We start from the raw sequence: 26,015 nt of genomic DNA on the forward strand, positions 1-26,015 counted from the left end.
TACAGATCACAGAATGGCTGGGCTGGAAAGGGATCTCTGGAGATCATCTAGTCCAACCCAGCTGCTAAAGCAGACTCACCCAGAGCAAGTTGCACAGGATCATACCCAGGTGGGTTTGAATACCTCCAGAGAAGGAGAGAGATTTACATAATTACCTCATCAGGGCTTCGTATTAAAATTTTAGCCTATAAAATTTAAATTTTATGACTTCCTTTAAAATATTCCCATGATACAAAGGACAACCTAGCTAGCAGAAGAAAGGTATGCCAAGTGAAATATAGGCAAACCCAAACCCCATTACTTTTTTAAAAATGAGACACTATTTTTTATAAAATTTAAAGCTGTTTTCTCAATAACTTGAGGACAGGTATGAAAACTATTAAATGCAGTGGAAAAAATGTGATGCTATTTGATATTTAATTCCCTAGAAAAGTTTTTGTTTTATGTCAAACTACAGACTGAAATAACACAAATTAGATCAATCAAAAAAGCCTTGTGAGACCTGTCCTTAAGCATTTGTTTGTCATATGAAAGTATTTGTTTGTCTTATTCTTATGTGAATAAGATTATTCTGCAGGGCTTTCACATCTTACTTTGCTGTGACACTGATAGAGCAATGGAAGGAGTGGCCATATGTCAGTATCTGACATTTAGACAGAAAGAGTAAAAATAATAAATAAAATTTAAAAATAAACAAAGCAAGACACAAAAAAAAAAACCAAAAAAAACCAAACCAAGAAACAACAGACTGTGAAGGAAGCTTTTCACACCCACGGCAGATAGAAGCAACTTGGTGAAGATTTTGGTAAAGGAACATTTTTTGACTTTGGACTGGTGATGTGACTTAGAGAACATCGCTGAGGAAAATGTCTGTACCAGTGGCTATGACAGCCCTTGAACTCAGCACAGATGATTTTGGACTCATGGTAGCAATTCTGCAGAGAAATTCTTGTGTGAGTTTGCATTTCTGCAGGTTGTCCACCTCAGTGTTGCCTTGTAGCAATGAGAAGCTGATTGGTACTTCAGTTTTCCCCTGGCTCTTCAACAGTCTCCTTAATCAGTATAACAATATTAGTTTTAGTTATTCTACTACTGTGCCCAAGGAAAAAAAAAAAAATCAAGATTTTTATTGATGCTGTCTTTTCAAGACTGTTCATCTGCATTTCCCATAGTGGGTTCTGACATTTGGCTGGTCTAAATCATTGTAGAACCCTTAGAGCAGAGTTTCCAGTGGTGTAAATTGCCATGCTTCTGCTGAGGGCTCATAGGCTGGTTTATGGGACCTCAGGGGTTTTGCCAGCAGCACCAGCAGAATAACACAGAGCATATCAGGAGGGGGTTTGGGACAGTATATGCTAATCACTGTTTCAAAAACTGCCTGTAGAGGGAAAGATAACCTTTTATTAAAGAAGAAAAAAAAAAAAAATAAAAGCCACATTCAAGGAATTGTGAAAGCAGAAAATCTTTGCCTTTTATCTTTTTTTCTGTTTTGTAGTGCGTTCCCTTGTGGGTCAGCTCCCTTCCTTTCCTGCTGGTTTAAATTTAGCTCTCTCTTACCATGGATTATATACCATATAACTTCACAGCTGGATTAAATCAGGTGCCAGGCTGCCCTGCTCAACATGCAAATAACCAAAATGAACTGTTACCTGTGTGATACTTTAATTTTGCTAGAGGGAATTCCCTTGAAGCCATGGCACTGGAGTTGCTCGCTGGCCATGGCTGCTGCAGGAATTTTGTGTTGTTGTTGTTTGGAAGTCCTAATGAGAGTATTCTTTAAAAAATGGCCAGAGATTAAATGATACCCAGTGTCAACAGCAGTGATAAAATGAAATGAGGAATATGAATTACTATTTTCCTGGTCTGATGTTTTCCATATATGATTGTAAACAGGAGGAAATAGAAACCAGTCTTTGCTGCAGTCCCTAAAATGAAGGGGAACAGGGCCAGGTACTTATTTTTCTGTCTGCTGTCATTCTTGGTTTGAAAAGAAAAAGGCACTGAAGACTCTGAGAATGTCATGGAGGAGCTAACTTGACAAGTCAATTTGTTCTTAAGAATGCTGTAATTACTGTGATGGAGACTAATTGATTTACAATGGACACAGGACCTACAGCACTGAATAAGTAAAAAATTGTATAGTAGGATATTGAGGGTTTTTTTTCCCCTCTGGGAAGTTTTGGGACTGTCCCATGACTTATCTCTAGATTAATAATAAAACAATTTTATCATCTTTAAAATGATCCACCAATTGTAATAGATGAAAGTTGATCAATATTTTTGGAAAGCAGATACTCAATTGAAAAAAATGTGGTATCAATTTTTTTATTTTTTTTTATTTTGAAGAAACTTTTTGTTTTGCAATTTACTTCATTATTCCATTATAAGATGTAAAAGAAAATATTTTCTTGAAACAAAATTGAGTGTGACTTCTGTGGTTTTCAGACAATTTCAGAATTCTTTGGGTTTGTTGCAGTTTGGAACATTAGTATATTTTCAATTCACATTTTTCAATATAATCAAAATTCCAGTTTCCTCTCTGCATGGTTGAGAATATTTTTGTCCATAAAAATAATTTGAATTCATTAACTATTAATCAATACAACTATTAATAACTACAATTAATTCAAGAGGCACTTAAGTATGAATAGCCACATTCTACAGATGGAAGAGGAAAGAAAAAACATTAATGTCTTTGTTCAAGGCTATATAATTATATAAGAGACTGATCTCAAGTGCTGTGCTCAAAGAGACAGTACAGCATTTCATATTCAGACATGAGCAGAATTCAACAAATGAAGAAATGAATAGCTGTAGAGAAATTTCTGTTGTTACCCAAATGAAAGTAAAGTCATGGATGTTTCTCCTGGCTTTTATATATGGGAAACGAATTATGCAGTTAAATACTAATTATTTTCTTGACCTGACAGAATTTCAACAGAAGAAAATATATCACTGATTGATGAATCAACTTAATGCTAGGCTTGAACTTTCTATTGTTAAAAGAATACATCATGCTGTAATTTAGTCTGAGTAAGAAAAGAAAATATTGGTCTAAAATTTAAACAGCCCTTGAAACATGTGGTGCTAGTCTCTTTCAAATTCGAATGATCAAAATAACATTTGTCAGTAATTCTTTACAGTAATTAGTATTATTCCTCACTTAAGGAAATGCCACCTACTTTGGGGGGATAATGTTATCTTTTTGTGTTCAGACATCAATCAGTAAATTTAACAAAAACCAGGCTTGAAGAAAATTCCACAATTTTTGCCAAGAACAGTGCAATTTAAGACTTTGAATTCCAAAGCATATTTTTGCAGTGTCAGCTTGAGCAATTTTATACTGTGGTTTTCGTCCATAATGCCATAAGATATAATTTATATCGGAAAAAATTTGACTTATTACATGTGATGCTGTTGTGAAATCTCATGGTAGGAGTGGAATCCAGTCATGTCACCACCATATAAATCTCTGAAATAGGGAGTTTGTCGTAGTAATTGCTATATGTGTTTGAGCAGAGCGCTGTGATCAATTGTTGGCTGATGCCAAATTGAGAACCATGTATCACTCCCTATTAGTTAGAATAGAGGTAGAAGATAAATAAATGCATAGTAAAAGATCATCAGGAAAGATGTATTCAATAGAAAATGATCTAGTGCTCACTTAAATGAATGAATGGAGAGAAGCTAGCATGTAGGCAAAGAAGATGTACAGCTTTGAAAGGCCAAAATTTATGATGATAAAAAAAAAGTCCTAGAAAAAAATACAATACAGAATAATAGAAGTAAATGAAGATAATTAGTGCTAAGTGTGGTGTAGCTGGAACGTAAACAGTGAGTTGAGAGAGGAAAAAATGAATGTGTTGCTGGTCAAATTGTTGGCAACTCTCTGAGGCAGTCCTTTTGCAATAGATTAATTTAAACCTTGTTAGTGGAATAATCTCTCATGCTAATACAAATTAGCTATCTAGGAATTACTGAAGTAGCTACACTGGAAAGCATGCAACTTCCCTTTATTTTTACCACTGCATGCAATAAGGGGCAAGGAATAAATTATCATATTTACAGTTTTATGGAATAAGCTGGGACCTATAAAGAAAGATTTTGGGTTAGATGAATTTTGCAAACTGGAAAATACAATTTTTAAAGTATTCTTAAACTGTAAACAGCTGAGTAATATGAAATCTGCTTGAAACAGTAGTTCACCACTCGTTTGAATCTGTCAATAAGGCAGTGCTGCATTTTGCATGTCAGTCTATTGCTAAATCTAGTAATGAATGAATAATTTTCTGTGGCTAATTGAAATTTTAAAGTAGTCATAACCTACTTTTTATGTAATGTCTGTAACAAAAAAACCCCAGCTGTGTATCATGGAGTGTGATCCAGGCATAGAGGAAATGTTGGCAAATTGTGGTTCTTGGATGAGATGAAAGTAGCCGAGGAGGGATAAGTGAGACCCTGAGGACTGGGTGACACCTACTGGGGCTTCTGGGGAAGGATCAAGCAATTGGGTTATTGTGCCCAGGTGGGACATGGGCCTTGGACTGGGGGTGTGATAGTGAAGGAGGGCTACTTGGTTGGGTGTCCCTGTCAGAGAAGCCCCTGAGAAACAGGACAAAGCCCATGGGAGGGAGGTGTGTGCTGGGGGCTGTAACCTGCCAGAGACCCTTGGAGCATGGCTAGGAGGGTCCTTGGTGTGGCTCCTAGGTGGTATTTGGAGCTTTAGAAGGAGCTTGGTGGCCTTGAACGGTGGAGGAAGGGGAATGCAGTGGAAAGGAAAAGCAGTGGTGGAGGAGGAGGGCTGCTTGTCTGACTTCTGTAAGTGCCTCTGCTCTGCAGCATGGCCCCAGGGGGCTACGCCAGGCAGGAATGATTCCTTAGCAGACAGGTAGGTGGAAGGAGTATTTTGGGAAAATGCAAATGGTATAAAGCAGATTCCTGGGGTAAAGTGCACAGCCAGGATATAAACCAGCTAGGCAAAAGAAGCAGTTGCTGTTCAGAGTCTGTTGGGGAATCAAGTGAAGGTGTCTCTTCTCTGTCTGCTTTGTTCCACATCTCACCACCACCCCACCCCCTGCCCCACAATTTTCTTTTTTTTTTTCCAATCTGAGTTTTTCTATCTTTCTTCCTTAAAAACCCAACCTCCGTACTACCCATCGCATGCGGTTTTTATGTTACCCTGTGAAGGGGCAGGCTGTCTTTTCCCTCCAGATCCTCAGTTTTCCAAATTGTGTTTATGTATAAAGGCACTGCAGAGCTCTCATGCCTTGGAAGACATTCAAGGTTAAATTCTCTCCTATGCTGTAACCCTGCTTCACGTGTTGAGTTTAATTTAATTCTGCTACCTTCCCTGGTCTTACCCAGGCTCATACACCTTGTGGTTCAGAGATGTGCTGATGGATATAGCCCCTACCAGAAGAGAATTCCAGAGCAGGATGTGTTGCTGTGTCCCTGTGCGGTGTTGACCTGCTCTGTAGGTGCTACTGAGGTTGTTAAGATGCCAATTGACTCCTCTTCTTCTGCACTCCAAATGTTCAGATGAGTCTTTCTTCTAAGTCACAGATAAGTAAGGGTATTATTGGATTCAGGGCTACTTCTTTGTAGCTTTGAAAGCTCTGACATGATCTATCATTCTGTTAAAGAGAGAATGGTAGTCTGCATAAGCTATTCAAACTGTATCGGGCTAAAAGAATTAAAACACTGAATTATGTTTTCAGTAGTAATGTATGGTGATAGTCTTTGTCCAAAAAGGAGAGCTAATTGAATATCAGATTCTGAATTATTTCAAAAAGCTGCTGTTAGAGCGAAACTTACACTGTGTATGTTCCAGAGATGGGCATCAGTTGCTCTCCTCTTCTCCCCCCATTCAGCACACTTGTATTGATCTGAGGCAGAAAGTCAGATGAGGTGACAAAGGGTATTTGTTTGAGTAGCTAAGTGGTTGCTCTGTTAGTCTATTTCATATTAGGGATGGAATTAGAATTGGAAAGATGGAGAGGTATTAGATGCCAGTAACACTAAATCTTATTTGTGTGTTTTGCTCCTTTGAGATAAGTAAAAAGCTTCTGGAACTGGCTGTTGCTTTGAATCAGAAGCATTGGGAAACAGATTGTTGTCTGTTTGGGTTAATTTTTTATTTGTTGCCACAGAAAGTAGGATTTCTTTAGGTTACTTGTGTTATCTTTATTCTTGTTCTTCCTCTCAATGTAAAAGGAAAATAGAGTTTGTCTCCTGGTTTAGTTGTTTTGGGTTTTTTTTTCCTGAGTGTGCATGTATGCATGTAAGGCAAGCATGGACATAGTTTTACAAATGAAAAATCAGCCTTCCCATCTCTTCCCCACCCTGTGCTCTTATACATTAATTATTGCTGTTTCTCCCCCAGTTCTAACCAAGCTCACAGATGTCTGACTAAAATGAGTTTCAGGAGTCCAGAGATCTGTTTTCTTCAGTGCTGAAAACCACAGCAGTATCCAGAGGGCTTAGATATTGATTTTGACCTGTGCACGCAACACTATCTCATCTCTTGGTTGCTAAATGTGGCAATCTGTAGGAAAGGTCATGTTCTCAGACCTAATTAAGAAAATCAGAGGAGACAAATGACGGAAATGTGTAGTCCTAATGATGACCTGACAGGGCTGCCAGGTTACTGCAGATAGGCAGAGCCGGGCTGTGGCATGGCTGACTTCAAATAAAGTGTCAAGAAAGAAGGCAGGGCTTTCTGTGGCTCTTGCCTCACAGTAGTGATAAATTTGGTTCATTGCCTCCCCTTTTGGAATAAATAATTTATTTTTTTTTGTCTGTTTCATTCTCTTTCTTTTAATGGTTAGCTTTTAGTCTCCTGCATCTCCTTTTAATTGAGATGAAGTCTGAACTTTAGCAGTTCCACATGAGAGCAAAGTGCTGGAAAAACTTAGGAAATATTTGTGCCAATACTGAATATTTCTCTTTTTAAAAATAGGTAGTAAGTAGGAAGTAAAGTATTCTTCCTTTGAGCCTAGAAAAAAATCTTAACACTTGGGTTAAGTGCATTTTCTTTCTGTACATGTAGAATGTGAATAATGGCCTAAAAAGTGAATGCTGTTGTGTATATTGGATCTATTGCTAAAGTACTTGTGCTACCAAAGCTATAGGAAGTGGGGTTAATGTAGCATTTTAGTTATTTTCTGCAGTTGTTCATGCTACTTCTTGTTTGGAATGGAAAATTAATTATTTCTCATGTTTTCTTTGGGGGGGCAGGTGGGGTGGCCTCAGCTACTTTTTATGGCTGTTCTTTAAACAATTAGTATTTTGATTTTTTCCTAGGTGGACTTTTATTATTCAATAAATTGAATTGAACTGAATTTTGCATGGCAAATGAACAGCAGAAACTGTTTTTGTCTGTACAGCATCTATGACTGTAGTGTCCACTGTTACTGTTCTTGGGGACCACAATGACACAAGTAACAATAATTGCTTTGCTTACAGCTCTTGTGTTTTCACAGTGCCTCTGTCTCTTTTTCTGGGTGTGGAAGTAATAGCATAAATCCTAAGCTGTCTGATTGAGAGGTAGAGCCAAAACATGGCTATCCTGCCTCCTGTATTTGGAAAAAAGGCTGCTTACATGGCTGGGGTACCAGTGTAAGACAAGGGATGCACTCACAGTAGATTAGATCTTGCAGAAAGCAAGGAAACACAGAAGGAAACCTGTGTAAATGTGCAGAGTATATGGTGAGGAGGTCTAATTAATGACAAATTATACATGGAAATTTACTTTTGGCAGTATTTAATGGACAAACTTATGAATCATTTTCTTTGAATATAAAATACAGGCACTGCTTTCCCCTGTGACTGAGGCTGGTCTGTTTTTCTGGTTTTTGGGGTGCAGTTCTTCTCTGCAATGAATGTGTAAAAGGTGAGGGAGGGGAAGTGGTTGCGTTTATGGTTATTTTAAGGGCTTTTGTCATTCAGCTCTGCTCAGTCAGTGGCTATGGAATTATTTCTGCAGTGTCTCAGTGCCTTGAGCTTGCCCTTTGGTTTGGAAGAGACTGGCTACACTTTCTTCCTTCTTTATGCAGCAGCCATCACTGGCAATGAAAGTAAACCTGCCAACCTATGAAATATTTATCAACATCTATATACAGGAATCAGCAGTAGAATTTTTTTAGTTTCATTCAGTTGCTTCAAAACATTTGTAATATAAGTGTGTGTGAAAATCAGTATTTTCTGACATACTCGACCAAGCACTGCATATTGAAGTGAGCATTGCATCCAAGTTGTCTCTGTAGAAAAATATAGTAAAAATGTACTGTGTGCCTATTCTGGCCATATAACAGGTTTTTTTTATTATTTTTTTTTGGTGGGGTTTTTGGGTTTGTGGTTTGTTTTGGTTTTGTTTTTCTGTTTTGTTTTTTTTTTTTTTTCATTTTTTGCATAGCCTCAAGGATGTTTTCTGTTGGATAGAGTACTAGTAGTTGCAACTGTGTTGGGGTAAATCAGACACAGGTAGAATTGCATGGAGTATTACTTAGTCTTGTCCTTTCCCTGGCTGCCACATAGATATTCCTTATGGTGACCCTTTAGGGCACAGCACCTGGGGATGCCTGCTTGGGACCCGCAGTGCCATTTCTAGCTCTTTACGAACTGAGGATTTTCTATTTCCTTTGGGCAGAAGAATCTCTGGGTGTTGCTTCTTCTGCCTCTCAAAACTGGCAGGAGCAGCAGACCAAGAGGGTGGGACACACATCAAGAAAAATAAATTGAGTTCAGGCTCCTTTGCGTGACATCATCGAGCCATCTGTACGATAAAAGCATAAAAATAATCTGCACTGATAAGAGCATTAAAATGGACAATAACATAAAAGTACAGTTCTATTTTGGAAAGTGGTAATCTAAAATTGTCAATTTTTCAATCCAGCAGATCTATTCCAGTGAGCATTAAAATATAACTTGCTAAATCTAGTGCCAAAATGTACTGATTTAAAGTATTGCAGGACTATCTGATTTTTTTTCTCTACTTTATCATCTGTGAAAGTTTATTAAGTTTCTGTTGTTTGTAACCATTTGAAATTCTTCCACTTAGAAATTTTTAAGAGTTATATGCAGAATCATTTCCCTGTGCAGTTCTTGCTCTTGATATTGATCCATTCAGGATAGACAAATCCTTTCCTTTGAGGAAATCAAACAGAGAACACTGTTAACACTGAAAGAAAAATAATTTTTTTTTTTTTTAATAGAGCTCATTCATTTTAGAATCTCATTGACAATGCAGTCAGGTAAGTATAAGGAGTAATTTGAATATTAAGTCTGTCCTTCCAGTGCAACCAAATCAAGTATATATTTTCTGTAAATAGTTAAGTTCTTAGTGTGTAAACAGCCTAACTCTCTCTATCTCTGCTCAGAATTTGACAGAATCAGTTTCTCCCACATAATGCAGTTCAATCCCATTTAATTTTTTTAAATAAAATTTCTTTTAGTGAATTTCACAAGGGAAATTAGGATAAGAGGACATTTGTCAAAAGACTTTTAAAATCTGATTTAATGTATTTTAATTTGTATTCCCATTTTTCATACCAAATTTCTTGAACTCCTTTTCAGTGATTCTTTCCTTTCCCCAAGTATTTCTAATCCTTGAATCTTTTAAATTGCTAATTTTTAATTAAGAATTAACCAAATTCTAAGTGATCAAGTCCTTCCTAAACCAATATTATTTTTTGGCTTTGGTAAGACTGTTGCTGACAAACAGCATTTTTAGTTGTTTTTGTTTGTTTTTTTTTTTTTAATTGCAGGGATATGTTTAATTTGAGGAACAGGTTTTGCACCACTGCTTTTCAACAAAAATATAACAGTTTTCTCAGATGTTGGGATGGAGATTTTGAAGTACTGTGTGATTAAAGGGCTTGGTTTTGAGACTGAAGCTAAAAGAGCACAATTGCTGGAGACCTCTCAAAATGTAAAAAAAATTAGTGTTTCACTGCTGAGGTTTGTAAAGAGAAAAGGGAGAAATGGGAATTGGTCCTGAGGGAAAAGGCAAGAAGGCTGTCTGGTAATGTCAGGATATTTAGAATGCAGAGACCAAATGCACCTGTCAGTCCAGGACTTGCAAATCCAATTCTAAAATGTGGTTATAGTTTTTTGCATTTTCCACTTTGCTTTTCCTCTCCATACTGAGTGTTCAGAAATACCTGCTTTCCTTCCCCTATAAATTAAGGCCTTTTGTGTCATATTTTCAGAATTTCCATTGAGGCTTTGCTCCAGTAGTTACAAAACAGATCTGGGTATGGAGTGAATGGGAAATGAAAATTTACTTACTTTGTGTAGAAATTTTTGTATCAGTGACTTGTAAAGTTTGGCATATGTATTCTTGAAGAGAATAGTTCACTTGCTCCCTTCTAGATTTCTGCAAATATTTCTGATTTTAAGGAAGGCTGCTTTTTTATCTTTTTTTTTTTCTCTCTCTCTCTCTTTTTTTATTCCCCACCCCCTGGTTGCATTAGATCTTGTCCAGATACTTAATAGAAATTGATAGTGTGTTCCCAGGTAACAAATTACATCTGCCTCTGAAAATGAGTCAATGTAATCATGACAAATTTGTGAAATAAAGGGAAAATATATTGCTGCAGTCCTGGGGAACATGAGTCAATATACTTTATGTAATTATTTAATAAAACATCTTTTCTAGTGCATTGAAGCAGCCTAAGATACTGAGGCAGTTGTATTTATGCAGGAATAAACAAACTTCCAGTAAAAGCTGGTGACCAGAAGTATGCAATTATGCATTTCCAGAAATACTCATTAAACCAGTCTGCTTAAATTTTAATCAGACTTCTATGTATGAAACAGCCATGGTAAGAGGAAGTAGGGAAAAAAAGGGAAGGATTTTCATGATAGGCTATTCAGATGGGTTTGAATTTTTATATTTGGCTTCTTGTGCAAATCTGTATAAAAGTTAACAATACAAAATCCTGCATGCTGTCTTAATTCTGTTTTATGGGAGCCGTATTATTTTCAGTACAGAAATACTGCATTGATATCAAAGCTGTCATAAAAAGGATGTAATTTGGGGATTAGTGGGATATTTGAAATATTTAATCTTTGTGTGGTTCATATGAGAAATGTCAGAGGACTGATAGTGCATGAATTTGTATTGGAAAGTGAAGTCATAGGAAATGCATTGTAGGAAATAGGAAAACTACAAATTGCCAGGTACTTCCAGTATTTTTTGGTCTTCCTTATTTGTCTTTCTGATATGTCTGAGCTAAATATTGCTAAATATATGTTAAAAATATACCAAACTATGATAAATATAGTGTTATATCTGAGACTTTACATATGACGTGTTGCGTAAGAATTCACACTGGATATGCAATAGACAACCTGTCTGAAGTAGTTACAAAGTAGTTTGTAGACCTATTCAAATAATCTGAAAAGGGAGTTCAGAGTGCAACCCACAAAATGGTAGTGGATGAAGGCAAGAGTGCATGTATTCATTCCTGGAAAGGGTCACTAAGCTTTTTGTGTTTGAGTTTCTCTGTTTGCTGGTGACTATCTGGTTTTTTACAGATCACCTTGTTTCTCTGGAAGATTCAGTTATGAATATTGTTGCTTTCACATGAAGTTCTAATGCCCGCTGTGCTTTATCCTTCCAGGGCATCAGTAGCCTCTTCAGTTCCCTCAAAGTGGTCAGGCTGCTCCGGCTGGGCCGCGTGGCTCGGAAGCTGGACCACTACATCGAGTACGGGGCGGCGGTGCTGGTGCTGCTGGTGTGCGTGTTCGGGCTGGCGGCGCACTGGCTGGCCTGCATCTGGTACAGCATCGGCGACTACGAGGTCATCGACGAGGACACCAACACCATCCGCACCGAGAGCTGGCTCTACCAGCTGGGAGAGTCCATAGGAACCCCCTACCGCTTCAACACCTCAGGCTTTGGGAAGTGGGAAGGCGGGCCAAGCAAAGATTCGGTCTACATCTCCTCGCTGTATTTTACAATGACCAGCCTCACCAGTGTGGGATTTGGGAACATCGCTCCGACGACAGATGGGGAGAAGATCTTTGCTGTGGCTATGATGATGATTGGCTGTAAGTATTAGAGATTCTGTCTTTCTCATACGCAACACCAAATAGCTGCATATCATGAATGCTGATTTCCTGAGTACATCTGGAATCCTGGGAAATGTGATGCAGCTAAAAATAATTTTGGTGGCAATATGAGTATTACACACTTCCTTACCGGTTAGGTTTAAATAACAAATAGGAGTATTGTTGTGACAAAATTCAGTCATTTTGGATTCTGTCCATATCCTCTCAGTATGCTCTTGTAAGTAAACCATGAAATGCTTAAAGCCTGAACTGTTAAGAATTAATGCACCTTTTTGCCTCCATTTTAGTATGTGGCAAACTCTTTTCATGTCAGAGAGCTGTATACATTTGATAAGTGGGTCAGAGTGTGGGAGGAGGGCTGGGAGCATCATCTAAGAGAGAGAGAACTGGGACTCTTTAGGAACCACATACTCTGCCATGGGCTGAGCAACAGACATATCCTGAAGCAAGGGGGGTGATGTTGTCCTTGGGCACCTCTGGCTCAGACATCCTTGTTAGAGAGGATGCATGTTGCCAAGCTGTCCAGCTTTTGGCCATGTTGTCATTTCAGTGCAGAATCCCCATTCAAAGGGCCTGGAGAGCTACTTGGAGTTAAGAACCACATGGTGGCCACTGTTAAATAAGGTCATTGTTTTCTAGATGAGGGTGGAGCTTGAACCAAAATAAGAAAAAGAAATATCTTCTTTGTCTGTGGGAAAACATTTCATTGTATGGAGAAAGATAGAAGCTTCTGTATGGTAATATTGCATCCAGAGGAGAAGGTCAATACTTGAAAAGCAGAAAATTAAAAACAAATACATAATGAAAGTCAATTAGCAGCACAGTGCCTGTTGTAGAAATGTGAAACTTTGATTCTGAAGTGTCCTTTTACAGCAACACTGAAGTCACAGACTGAGATTAGGTGTGCAGTGCTAAGCCTGCTGAAGGTTTGTGAGAAAAACTATCAAGAGAAGCATTGTTGATCACACAGGGTTGGGATATTTTAGCTATAAAAATTGTCAATTCTGTTCTTCTAGCTTTTTCCACTGCCAAGAGTCCCATCATCCTAATAAAACACCCTGTAGGAGAAGGGAAACTTTTATAAAACATGGATAAAATTTTGCAGTTTTCTCATGAGAAGGTGCATTAGACAATGTAGTGGTGTAGGACAAAACAGGCTTCCAAACATATTTCCTGATGAAGGTGACAGTTTGATTGGATATATCCTGATCTTTGGCTTATTGTTATGACCATACTAGCTGGAACAAGAATAGCTAGTATTAATCAGTATTATTATTATTTAGTACTACGAATAATGATTAAGCATGGCCTTCAAAAAGTCATGAATGTACATGGGGTTATTTTGGACTTGCACCTGTTCCAAACTCTTCATATGACAGTGTGGCAGAGAGAAACTGAATTTATGCAAAAATAATGTTGATTTAGATGATCAGAAAGAAATTGATAACCTTTCTTTTTGTGTGTTTTATTCTCTGCTCATTTGAATAGCAATAAGTGCTGTGTCAAAAGACTAGTGGCTTAAACAATGCTGTGGCCAGCTAAGCTTACAGTCACAATTTCATTAGCAAGATCACCTTTGAAATTTTACCTTATCTTTATTTCTCAAAGAAACTAACTTTTCTGGAAGTGGTGAAGGTGAACATGTGAAAATGTTTTCAAACCCCACCTTTCTTGCATGGGCTGTATGTGAGGCTGCCCTGCTGAAAGTCAGGGTGGGAGTGGATGGCAGGGGCTTGCCCTGGCACTGGTGGGAAGAAGCTACAAAGAAGCTACAGCTCTGTGGGTCCTGGATCCATTCAGAGTCACAACACTGCCTTTGCACCCTCCCTCTGATTATTGGTATCGATGGTCTTGGCTTTCGTTTGCTCCGTGTGCTGTGCCTCCATGGTGTGGTAGGGACACTCAAGAGCTGCTTCCCTGGAGTGCAGAGGTTGGCATCAAGTTGAGGACAAGGAAGAGTTTACTTGTAGAAGGGTGAGTTCTTCCTGCTCAGAATTTATTTTTAATACAATGGATTTGATTGTGCAAAGTTCTTGTACCTCTGTGAAAGGCTGGTCATGATATGTACATTGCCAGGTGGTGTGGTGGCTTTGCAAGGTTTTCAGGTCCTTGTTTCTAGCAACTTGGGTTCTAGTTTTTGTTCTGGTTTAGTGGCTCCGTATCTGGAACAGTTTCTGAAGAAGAAAGGTGTGAATAGCAGTGATACTTTTTTCTTTGATCTTGGATTGTTGTCTGTTGAGCCTGTGTTTCTGAAGAGGACTTGCTGTGTAAACAAGTGTTTTTAAGAAGTGCATTGCTGTCATTTCCACTGGCAAACTAACTGAAAGGTTTGTGCTACAGTCAGCACTGGCCTGTGGTGACATCCAAACGGGGTGTTTGTGTCAGAAAGGCTCAGAATATTAGAGATATTTGAAAGCATAAGCAGTTCATAACTAGTGTCCTTCCATGTGTTTTAATATGCTTATGCCCAGAGAGATGGAATTAGACAAAATTTGGTTTGCCTTGCTGCTCAGCTTCAGATATGTCCCCTTCTGCTCACTGGTTACTCCCTCTGTAAAGCTGATCCTGTGCATAATTTAATTTGTGTTGCGTGAACTCTTTGGAGACACACTGACCACTAGAAATAGTTCTTTGCTGTGATATGAAATAGCTGTTTAAAAAAGTAGGTTAGACCATTTCCATTTTCTCTTTTATTCAAACTTTCATCATGGTAAATAATAAATCCAGGTAACTTTTAATTAAAAATTTAGAAATATTTTAGTGAAGTTGTCATGGACCAGTGGGAATTTTGGCTGAGTTGAATGCAAATGTTGACCCAGTAAAAAGTTTAATGTATGTAGCTTGTGGGAGGAGTGGGTACATCCTATTAGCACAGACACTGGGAAGGCATGATTGAGGTGAATAAGCTGTGTGTGGGTACTGAGCCTGTGGGGCTGACTTTGTTGGTTGGGTTTACACCTGGGGCAAAGTTTAAGAAAGCATGGCTTTGTCTCAGCAGCCCTGGTTTCTGCTTCAGGGCCTCCTTCTTCAGGGAGGTGTTCCTGTGCTCTCAAAAGGAGCCATGCACATGCTGTCCTACTGACCTCATTGTGGCTGCAGTTTTCAGAGAGAAAGTGTTTTGCTGTTGGTTATTTTGATATGGGAAGGTGAAGCCCCTAATTAGATTTGTGGGGAGCTGTGGCATACTCCTAACCCCAGGGATGTTTTGCTACTTCTTCAGTTCCACTGGAGGGGGTAGGTGAAAATTGCTTTTGATTCTTGACCTCAAATAGTGCACATCTGCTTGGGAAGATTAAGTTATTTTAAAATAGAGATGAAGTACTCAGTGGCTGCTTTTAATGATTTCTGTTCTGTGGAAGCTTGTGTTTCGTATTACGGTGTAGCTGCTTTTCCTGAACATATGGTGACTTATAGTTTTGCAAAGCAAAAAGCAAAATATCTTCACATCTGTGAACTGACCTGCATGGTTTTGCCTCACTTTCTTTATTGAGTGTATGTGTGTGTATATATAGAGAGAAGGATGAGTATTACTATGGGAAGTAAAAGCAATTAACTGCTCAGCTTCATTTTAAATGAATCAAAACATATTTGCTTATCCCTTTCCACAGATGGCCACTAAATTGCTAATTAATAGGGAATATGTCTACAGACAAATCTTTCAGTGAGGCTGACGTTACATAAAACCAGGCTTAAAACCACTGTCTGGGTCTGCAGAAAGACATATATTTTTCCTTTTTAATACTTGAGGAAAAAAAAAAGCTGTTTCAATTTTTGGTTTCTTCCCTGTGGAGACATATGCCTAGAAATTACAGTCTTTATATATTTTGCTCAGTGATTCTGTCAGGCTGGGTTGGGTATTGTTTATTTTTCCTAAGCACTAGCAGAAATCAGAGGACTTTCATTTGCAGTTTTTGTATCTGGGCACTGTGTCAGCAATCCCCTAGCTATGCAGGTGGAGTAGGGATGAACAGTTCTAAAAATGCTTGGCATTCTTGACTTTTGACATAAAATAATACTGATGGATGCTTGCCTATTTGGATTTTTAGCAATGGAGCAAAATCCATAATTTTGGGAGTCTTTTGTTGGTGTTCTCAGTCACATTCAAAGATGCAACTTTTTGAAAATTTTCAAAATTGAAAGAGCTTTTGGTGCCTGTTTATGCTAAATTCTCCTTTGTTAGGTAGGAAATTACTGGAACTACAGGGCTTGACTCGTCCTAACTATGAAAGGCACATGTTTGAATGCTAAACAAAATCATAAATTCCCCTGTGAATGCTATACTTAGACCAGATAGTGAGAGGAATCATGGAAAGAGACAAAAGTAGGAGTTAAAAGGTCAGTCTCATGAACATGCTTGTTTACATACTGTGATGAATTGTCAGCCACTGAGTTAATTAATCAAAACAGTTCAGAAACCCAAGCCACTCCTCTTTGTTGATGGTGTGCAACACAAGCACCATGCAGTCCTGCAGCAATTCAGCTGTTGTCTCTGAATAAAGTAGACACAGATCCCAGGAGAATGGAGTAGCTGTCTCAGCTTTGATCAGTTTTGTCTGTGAATAGTTTTTTCCTCATTAGACAAAAAATCCCCACCAAAACCAAAGAAAACCACCCAAACAATCCAGAAATAAGAATAATGTTTGGTAAATATGAAAACATAGGCAGTTTTGTTTACAGCTCTTGATGAAAGGGTATCTTGGTTTAGAAGACAGGTGTCTGCTGGGGAGGGCAGGTGCCTCCCTTGGAATGAAAATATAGACCCCCTCCTTCCGAATTATTATAATTTTTAAATCAAGGGGCTCTCAGGTGGAGATCTGGGGATAGGAATAACAGTTCTTTACTAGTATAAGCAGGCAAAAAAACAACAATAACTACAGCATTAACAAGAAAACAGAACCAGGGACCCCGTGACAGCCTTCTCGTCCGAGATGGGAAGGGATGGAGGAGAGGTTTTGCTTCACAAACCCCCTGGGGCAGTCAGTCCCGGTGCTCCTGCAGGGCTCTGAGGAACACTCAGCTGGAACAGCAGGGATGAGCTGAGGTCTTGGGCCGGTGGCTGAGGTGGATCAGCAGCTCCACGTCGGTGCCTGGCACTGCCACACGTCCTGGCAGGACAGGGGGTGCGAGGCCACCAATGAAGAGGGAAGAAGGAGAAGAAGCAGCAGCTCCGTCTGGGTGATGGTGAATTCCTTTCTCCCAGCCACAACAGCTCCAAGACAGTGTTTCCCTCTCCAGCCCCAGAACCCAGCCAGCCCCAGCTGCCCCCACCCTCCCCATCCCTGCCCCACTTCCCCCCTGGGCCCAGCCAAACTCTTTGTGTTTCTCAAGCATCCACCAAGAACCAGTAGTCAGGTTTTCCCTGCAGCTAATGGGGAAAAAATTCCACAGGTGAGAAGGAGCAAAAGGAAGGACACGCAACCCCCAACAAAGGGACAGTAGTGTGACCATCCCGGTGAGCTTTAAAAAATCTTGGTGGCAGGTATAAGGATGTACAGGTCAGTGTCGCTCCTTCACAGCCTCACAGAGCACTGCAGTGCTTTGGAGACCTCCAGCAGGGTAGGAAGTGTTTAGTGGTTCTTGTGAACAAGGACAGAGAGGAACTGGTAAAAACTGGACTATTGTTACCAAAACAGATGGACAAGATATAGAGGCATTGTGGCATCATGTTTGATGATCTTCCTGAGGCATGATTTCCCCCTCAAAAAGCAGGTCATCAATTGAAAAGCAAATGGATGTGGCCATTTACTAAACATGTATCTAAGGACAAGAGAAATGCATTTACCCCTAGAACCCCTTCTAGGCTGTGGAGGGAATGTGTTGGAATCATTTTTGCTGGAAGCTGGTGGCCTGAAACTAAGGGCCAGCCATGTACCAAGTGTTACATTTGCTGAGGGTATCATTAATGGGTGCAGCACAAAGGCCTAAGAGATTTTAAACTCAAAGCAACTTTCTCTGTGTTCATGGGTATTGCCAGTGCAGTGTTTTGTGTTTGGGGACATGCTGGGAAAGGAAAAAGAAACCTTGCCTTGTGAAAGCTGTCCCTTGAGATCCTGGTCTTTATCACATCCCTGACAAGATGACAAAAATCTCTCAGATGCCACAGACCTCTTGCAAGCTCCTGAAGATGCAGATGGCATGCTTTCTGTAGGGCTGATAGTTTTGCATTAATTTTCATCTATCTTAGCCAACAGCAATGCTACTGTAACCAGTAATTCCTAATTTAAAAGCCTGGATTTAATTTATTTTTTTTCTAAATTTCTTTTTAGTAAGTATGGCTAGTCTTTGCAGTTCTGTTCCTTCAGCCCTCTGTGCTGTGCTTTATGACTTTATTTTATGCTAGTCATGATATTTGAAGAGATGGTGTGTTATTGCTGTAATTGTAAAGCAACTGTTTGGGATTTCTGAATGTTATTTTGCTTGGATGCTTTCTCCACTAGAACAAACCACCAAAAGTGCTATGGATAAATTTCAGTGCTACAGAAGTTTCAGCAAAGTGACAGGGCTGGCAGAAAACTGGGTAGAGTTTCTCTGTAGGTTAGAAGAGGGTTTAATTATTAGGGCAGGATTTGGTCTGGTTATCTCTAAAGGTGAAAATATCTCAATTTTTCCTTAAAAGAGTAAAAGGATAAATTTAATTTAAATAAGAATAATTTTTTGCTTGGTAAAAACCAAGCAAAAAACCCCAAAACCAACAAAACAAAAGAAACCAACAAAAAACCAACTCCAAAAAGCAACAAAACCTACCAAAACCTCAAAGTCATTGTGATAAATAGAAATAAAACAGACAATGTTGTTTTTGGCTTTTTGGATATATAAACAATCCTTCAGACATCTGAGTCCTGAGGGATGCAATTTTCAGCGGAGCGCATCGGTATTTCTCATCAGTAAGCGTGGGGTGCACCGGGTCGTGGTGGCATTTTCAGCCCCACTGATGAGCCAGAGCCTGCACAGAGTTACATCACTGACATTCAGTGCAGACAGGCCATGGAGGAGAGATGCAATCAGTGCTGACAGGCTTCACAACGTAGCAAGCTCCAAAGTCAGAATTCAGCTCTTAAAAGCTTCCTCCTCTTTGGGTAAGGACATCCAGGACGTGCATTTTTTTTTCAGGATTGCTTGTACTGAAGCACAACCCTGGACTCAGTATTGGCACCAGTCTTGTTTGATATCCCTCTGCATAATCTGGATGAGGGGGTCAAGTGTACCCTCAGCCAGTTTGCAGAGGACACCAAGTTGTGTGGCAGTCTTGATTTGCTGGAGGCCAGGAAGGCTCTGCAGAGGGGTCTGCGCAGAGTGGATTGATGTGCTGAGGCCAGTGGTGAGGTTCAAAGTGACAGGTCCTGCACTGGGGTCACAAAAACCCTGTGCAGCTCTACCAGGTTGCAGCAGAGTGACTGGAAAGCAGCCCAGTGGGAAAAGGATCTGGAGGCAGTGCTGACAGAAGCTGAACATAAGCCAGCCTGTTCCCAGGTGGCCAAGGAGGCCAATGGAATTCTGGCTTGTACCAGAGATAGTGTGGCCAGCAGGATCAGGGAAGTGTTTTCTCCCTCTGTACTGTGTGAAGCCACAATTCCAATCCCATATTCAGTTCTGGGCCCCTCACTACAAGAAAGACACTGAAGTGCTGGAGCGAGTCCAGAGAAGGGCAACAGAGCTGGTGGAGGGTCTGGAGCACAGGACTGATGAGGAGCAGCTGAGGGAGCTGGGGGTGTTTAGTCTAAAGAAAAGGAGGGTCAGGGGAGACTTTATCACTCTCCTCAACTCCCTGAAATGAGGGCGTGGCTGGGTGGGGGTCAGTCTCTTCTCCCAGGTAACAAGTGACAGGATGAGAGGAAGATGTAGATTGGATATTAGTAAAAATTTCTTCATGGGAAGGATGTTCAGGCATGGGAATAGAGTGCTCAGGGGAGTGGTGGAGTCACCATCCTGGAAGTATTAGAAGATACGTAGGTGTGACACCTGGGGACATGATTTAGGACAGACTTAGCAGTGCTGGTTGGACTCAATGATCTCAAAGGTCTTTTCCAATTTGAATTATTCTGTGGTTCTATGATAAAACACTTGTGTTAGAGCCAGAAAAAAAGCCTTTAGGTTACACCCATCTTAAATAGCAAATTGCTACAAAAATCATCTCCAGATGGACTCAAAGCTGTTTTTCAGGTTCACAACACAAGTGCTAATGCTGTAATTAATCTGTCTTAGCTAATGGCCATGGCCATATGAGGAGCTGCTCATTCATATGGGGTTAGTCCCCTCCTCATCCCAACACACTTCAAAGCAAGAAGAAAGAAAGTAAGAAATAATTTTCTGTCAGTGTATTAGTATGGTAGTATTTTGTTTCCTGGCCTGGCTTGGGGAAGATTAAATGAATTCACTGTGAGATGTTATTTCTTAGAATGCAAAAATGAGTAACCAGTATTCCATTTCTTGTTACTTAAAGGCTATATGACCAGATTAAAGCTAGATTAAATTATTGCTATTAAATCTTTGGCAAAATATAATTTGGCAAGGGTAAATTGCCTGTGTACTTTTGGCAGTAGGGAAAAAGAACATAAATGTTCCAGAGTTACATCACATACCTATACTTCATGAACTGACCCTTGCTACGTTATTTTGCCATAATGACTAAAAATTTCAGGCTGTACTTCAGCCTAATAGATCTTGAGAATCACCCTACCTCAGAAATTACTAGAATTTAATTGCTAGAATAGTCCCAGGATATAGTCCATATCTCTATCAGCACTCTGCAAATCCAATCAGGACAATTTTTGAAGTGAGATTTTTCTGAAAATTTCTAATTCTCAAGGTTTTTACAATCCATTTCTCTCCTGCAGAGCTTAACATTGTTCCCCAAGACATTGGGCAACTTTTGAAAGAACTGTAAATGCAAATGGAGAAAAAATAGTTCTGTTTGACAGGAGAGAAGATGAAAGCTATGAAGTGTTAATAGTTTGGTGTTTCCAGGATTTTGGGAGAGCTCACACTACAGTAATGTTATAGACAATTGCATTTTCTTCTTCTTTCACACAGCATTTCTATGTTTTGTCTTTTAACTCTTTAATAGGAAAGAGAAGAATAAGGAAATAAGTAAGTGTCCCAGCTGTGGCTAGCCTTCTTTTTCACCTGATGTCTTTCATATCATATGCAGGATTTTGCTTTCTTTAGATATTTCTAACATTACTTCCTATAAGTAGATTTAAGACACTGAAATATGCTGGCTTTATCGAACTTTAATCAGAGTGTGCAACCAACTTGTTTAAAATCTAAAGGAACATGATTAACCCAAGTTAATTTGTGAGAGAAGAGCATGATGCATCCAGAACATGGACTGAGAGAGCAGAGGAATATAAAAAGAAGAAAGAATATTTCAGGCAGGAACCAGGGGATATGCTAGATAAATATTTTGTTCCCTAGAATAAAACAAAGAATCTGCAGGAGACACAGTGCTTTGTTATGCAGGACAGCAGACTTTGGGGTTCAGTTTATAAATTTATTCTTAAATTGCTGAATTTCCCAAGTGCAATCCAGAAGAGCATGGTTTGTCTGTCAGAACTATATGATGGACTCCACTTGTGGAATTGGCTAAATATACGCAACATACAAAAAGCATGACAAATTTTTCATTGTCTGTGTTCCTGGGAGGCCTTTCCTTAAGAACCCAACTTATTGCTGAAGGATGACAATCCTGGACAAGGACTTGGTTTTATGCAAGTCCATTTCTGACTAAGAAAAACCCAATTAGATAGGCACGGGGAAGAAAAATAGTAAAACAGCACATCCACCCATATGACACATTGTGCCTCTTGTCATCTAATATGGTGGAAGTTCTGAAGCATCTTCTAATCACCTTTCGCTTCTGCATCAGCTTCAAAAAATTGTGTGGTTACTTTAATTATCTAACTTCTGCTGGACTCAAACAGGCCTGTTGTAGGTTACACAGTGTTGTAATAGAAATAGCTTGACTAGCTGGAATGTGTAAGTGGTTTATAGATCATGATATGACCTTAACCACTTGGATAAGGAGTCTCATGACATCTTGAGAATGAATAAGGCTTAGTTGTGCTTACCAGATCAGTGAGTTTTAGTGCATTTGGCTGCTTTTATATTTTAAAAAAAGATTTGGTTGTTTATAAAAGTGATAGGGAATGTTTTAGAGGAGGCAAGTGTTGCTGTGGGTCATATGCTGCAGTCCATTTCTTGGATTTAAAGCTCTGAAATACACTAGAGCTGAATCTGAGTTATTATCTAAAGACATATCTATCATAAGCAGCAGCCTGTTGGAAGAAATTCTGATTTACTTAGAGAATATGGAATATATGTAAAAATATCAGTATCTTTTATCCACTGTACAGCAGCTCTTGCTGCTACTGGTGTGAAAAATGTGGAAGGAGACAAGTAACATGTTAATAGGTCCTGTTGCCTGGAAGAAAAGTAGAAAATTTACTCTTCTGACCACAGGATTTTGGCAGCCAGCAGGTTCTAAAATCGAAAGTGCCTTATGGTAAAGAATGAAACAGTTGAGGTATTAAGGCCTGACTTTTCTGACTCACCTCAACATGAATTAGGAATGCTTTTTTCCTTCTTTGAAATCAAACCAGTAACTGTACCAAGTGGTGTGGAATTCAATTTTCTGGTGAGATAACAGGCAAACCTTGCCTTCCCCTGTCACCATCCCAAAAGCAAATGTGTTGGTTGATGAGTGCAGGTTAGTGGGATGATTCAGGGTTGTGGTTTGTGGACATGATTTTCTGAACCTGAGAGAATTTCAAGCTCTCAGGGACTGATTGTTCCCAAGGGAAAGTCTTTTGAGAACTTTTTCTCTCTCGAAGACTGTTTGTGAAAATAAGGTTTTGTTTTCCAAAACAAGACACAGATGTTGTCTTTTCTCTTGTCCCACAAATGAGATGAAGGGAGTGTTGTTTCTCCTACCAATCAGGATAACCTGTACCAGAACACCTTATAAAAGGGTTGAAAAACCCTGAAATAAAGGCTTTTTGCCTCATGAAAAAACCTCTGGTTGCTGTGATATTCAGAGCAGTCACTCCATACTTCGTGTCCTCTAATGACAGTGGTTTGGCACTTCATTATTATTGCAAAGATCCTGCAGGATTTTCACTACAAAATAAGAGGGAACTGGAGATTGATAATATCTTCTAAGTGTAATGAGGCCAAATGGAAGGAGACAGAATTGGACTTAAGATAATTAATTTCTGTCTTTGAACTTGAATGAGGAATTTTTTTGCAAGTTATTTTCTGATAAAATTAAGATTTACTAGGAAAGCATGAAAAACAATATTGGAGGTTTTGGGTCATCCTGGTCCACAAAGATCTTAAACAGTCTCAGAGCTTCTAGAAACTTCATCAACTAAATTCTGAAAACTGTAAACTTATTTATTACATTTGTATGACTTACTGTCAGTTTGTACTTTTGGTAGAAGCTTTGTAAAATATGACGTAGCACACTTGCTCCAATTTTGAACCAACCCTATCCTAATGTTCCTTTCCAAAATCCTTCCCCTCCTTCATATTCAGAAGGCAAATGAGTGGAATGTCTTCTCCTAATGGTCAGGCCTGCTGTGGCACTTTGTGTGTGTGGTCCTGGACAGTGTGCTTCCTTTGCATCAAACACACAGATCTGGCAATGTGTTGGTCTTGGAAATAACCCAGTATCCACTGAGACTAGTGCACAGAACTGAACCCTAAATCTCATGTGGCCTATTTCTATTTCTCTTTCCTAAAATGGACCACCATTTTTCTCTCACTTCCCTCTATAAACCTTCATTTCTGGGCCTGTCACCACTCTGAGCTTTGCCATCCCACACTAGCAGCATCATCCTGGTTTTAGTTTTTTTCCCTTACTTAAAAAATTTAATAAAAAACAAAGAACCAGAAAAGATACTCAATTTTACTTGTTCTGCCCCTTTGCTTTTTGAGAGGGAAGTTGTTATAAATTGTAATTCCTTGAGCTTCTCATTCCTTAACCATTTGCTGAACTTAAAAATTCTTGTTGAGTTTTCTGCATTTAAATCTGGAGGGAGGGGAGGGGAAATGAAGGTGATTTCCTATGTTTCAACAGTGCAAATAAGTTTTGATTGCTTGATTCACTTCTGTTTAGAATATTTTTGATTCTGCTTATTTTTTCTTCATAAAAACCCTTTTTTGCATGACCTAGAAAATTATAAAATCAATTTTATCAGCAACTAAGTATGCCAAAACTAAAGATTTTAGGAACTGTCTTTCTCACACTCCTTGCAAATAAGTTGACTGCAGGTTAGTAAGGAGATGACAGCTACAGAATGTGTGAGGGGGGAAATGGGCATTTTTTTGGAAAGGAGCCTTATTCTACATGAATAGCTACCTCCTGTGAAATTCACACAGGAATTACCAGACAGAGACATTGCTTTGAGCAAACCACAGTGTCGTGTAGGTGCTGCACAAACTGGGCATTGGCAAGGAGAAGATTATCTATCAATGTGCCACATTTGGCCCATAATGCTGTTCTGATCTACTCATGCAGTGAAAATAATGCCTAACAGCGCTCTGAACCTTCATGTATATGGTAAACTGAAGTGACTGGAGGCTGTGCCAGATACTGTCTGGAAGAGGCACTGCAATCCAGTTCCTGGTGGCCTGTAGTGTGACACAGGGGAGCTGAGGCCCACATTGAGGTGAGGTGCTAATCTGTGGTGTTACCTTCTTCACGGTTCTCATGTATTTAGACTCTGTGCAAGGAGGCAGGAAGGGACCTACCTCACGTTCCAGATCCTCCTGTTTGTTCCCCATGCTGCATGAATTGGTGTAGGTTGTTTCCAAGAGAACTTGAACAGTGAAACACCAATAGATGCTGGCATGGTGCTGCAATATGCCATCTTGCCAAGAGGACAGCTTTCTGGAAAAAAGGGAAAAGAGGTGAGGCAGGTGAGTCAGATTTTTTCATCTCACTGATTTAAGAGAAGACAGCACACTTGTGAAAACTACAAGAGTCAAATCAAAACTTCTCCATGTATGTTCAGAAGTATGAGAACAGCAATACCTGTGAGGCAGAGATCTATATGATGTTGCCAAGTACCTTCTGGGGTATGACTCAAAGTTGCCAAGTTAGATGGATGCTCCTGTTTTCCAGTGATGGCATCAGAAGGTCCTTTCAGGCCAGTACAGCTGACTGTCTGCTTTTCTGGGCTTCTGCTGGTCAGCTCCTAAGTGCACTGACAGGTGTGAGATGGGGGAATGTAGGTTACTGTGATTCCCCTGCTTCTTTTGCTGTTATGATGAGATGTGTGTGGGTGAGCAAAAGGGAGGGCGAGTGTTGAGAGAGAGAAATAGAACTTGAAGTTGAAACTAAATGTTTCTCCTTTTCCTTTACAAATTCTTAAACTTCTTTTTTGACTTCTTCCCAAAATAAACAGAAAGTAACATGATGCATGTTTAAGATGGTTGTTTCCTCATGCTGGTTACAGACTTGTAGTCCAAAAGATGGGCAGTATTTCTCTTCTTCAGCCCTTATGTCTGAAAGAGTGTGGTTTGAAGGGTGTGATTCATTAAAGCAGACAAAGACTTGAAAAGGGAATTTGAGAGAGTGATTTATATGAGGAAAAATGCATGCTGGGGCATGAGGTAAGCATGGCCAGTTGACTGTGCTGATTTTATCAGGCATGCACTGTACAAAGTGCATGAGATTCAGATTGTGATTATGCCAACATAGAAGATATCTCCCTTCATGAGGGTGCAGTTCAGATCCAGAATGGAGTTATCTTTTATTCATATGCTGCCTTCAATAATACAGAAGACTGGAGGGAAGACTACTGTTGTATGGGACCATTGTGTTGTATCATTGGGCAGCCAGACAGAAGAAAATGCTCTGAGTCATTGCCAGTTTGGGTTGAAATGGAAAATATGATACAGCAGGCAGCTATATCCAAAAAGGTATGAATGGTTCAGTA

The 26,015-nt window shown here is 39.4% G+C and overlaps 1 protein-coding gene across 1 annotated transcript in view; it reads left to right on the forward strand.

Moving 5' to 3' along the window:
* Positions 1–26,015, forward strand: part of KCNH1 (potassium voltage-gated channel subfamily H member 1) — a 168,377-nt gene that overhangs the window by 27,172 nt on the left and 115,190 nt on the right. The window contains exon 6 of the mRNA XM_015620428.3: positions 11,625–12,054. Coding sequence (XP_015475914.2) covers positions 11,625–12,054 — 430 coding nt within the window. The remainder of the gene's footprint in view (positions 1–11,624; positions 12,055–26,015) is intronic.

Source organism: Parus major, chromosome 3, assembly GCF_001522545.3.
Source record: "Parus major isolate Abel chromosome 3, Parus_major1.1, whole genome shotgun sequence".
In the NCBI taxonomy this organism is placed as follows: Eukaryota; Metazoa; Chordata; class Aves; order Passeriformes; family Paridae; genus Parus; species Parus major.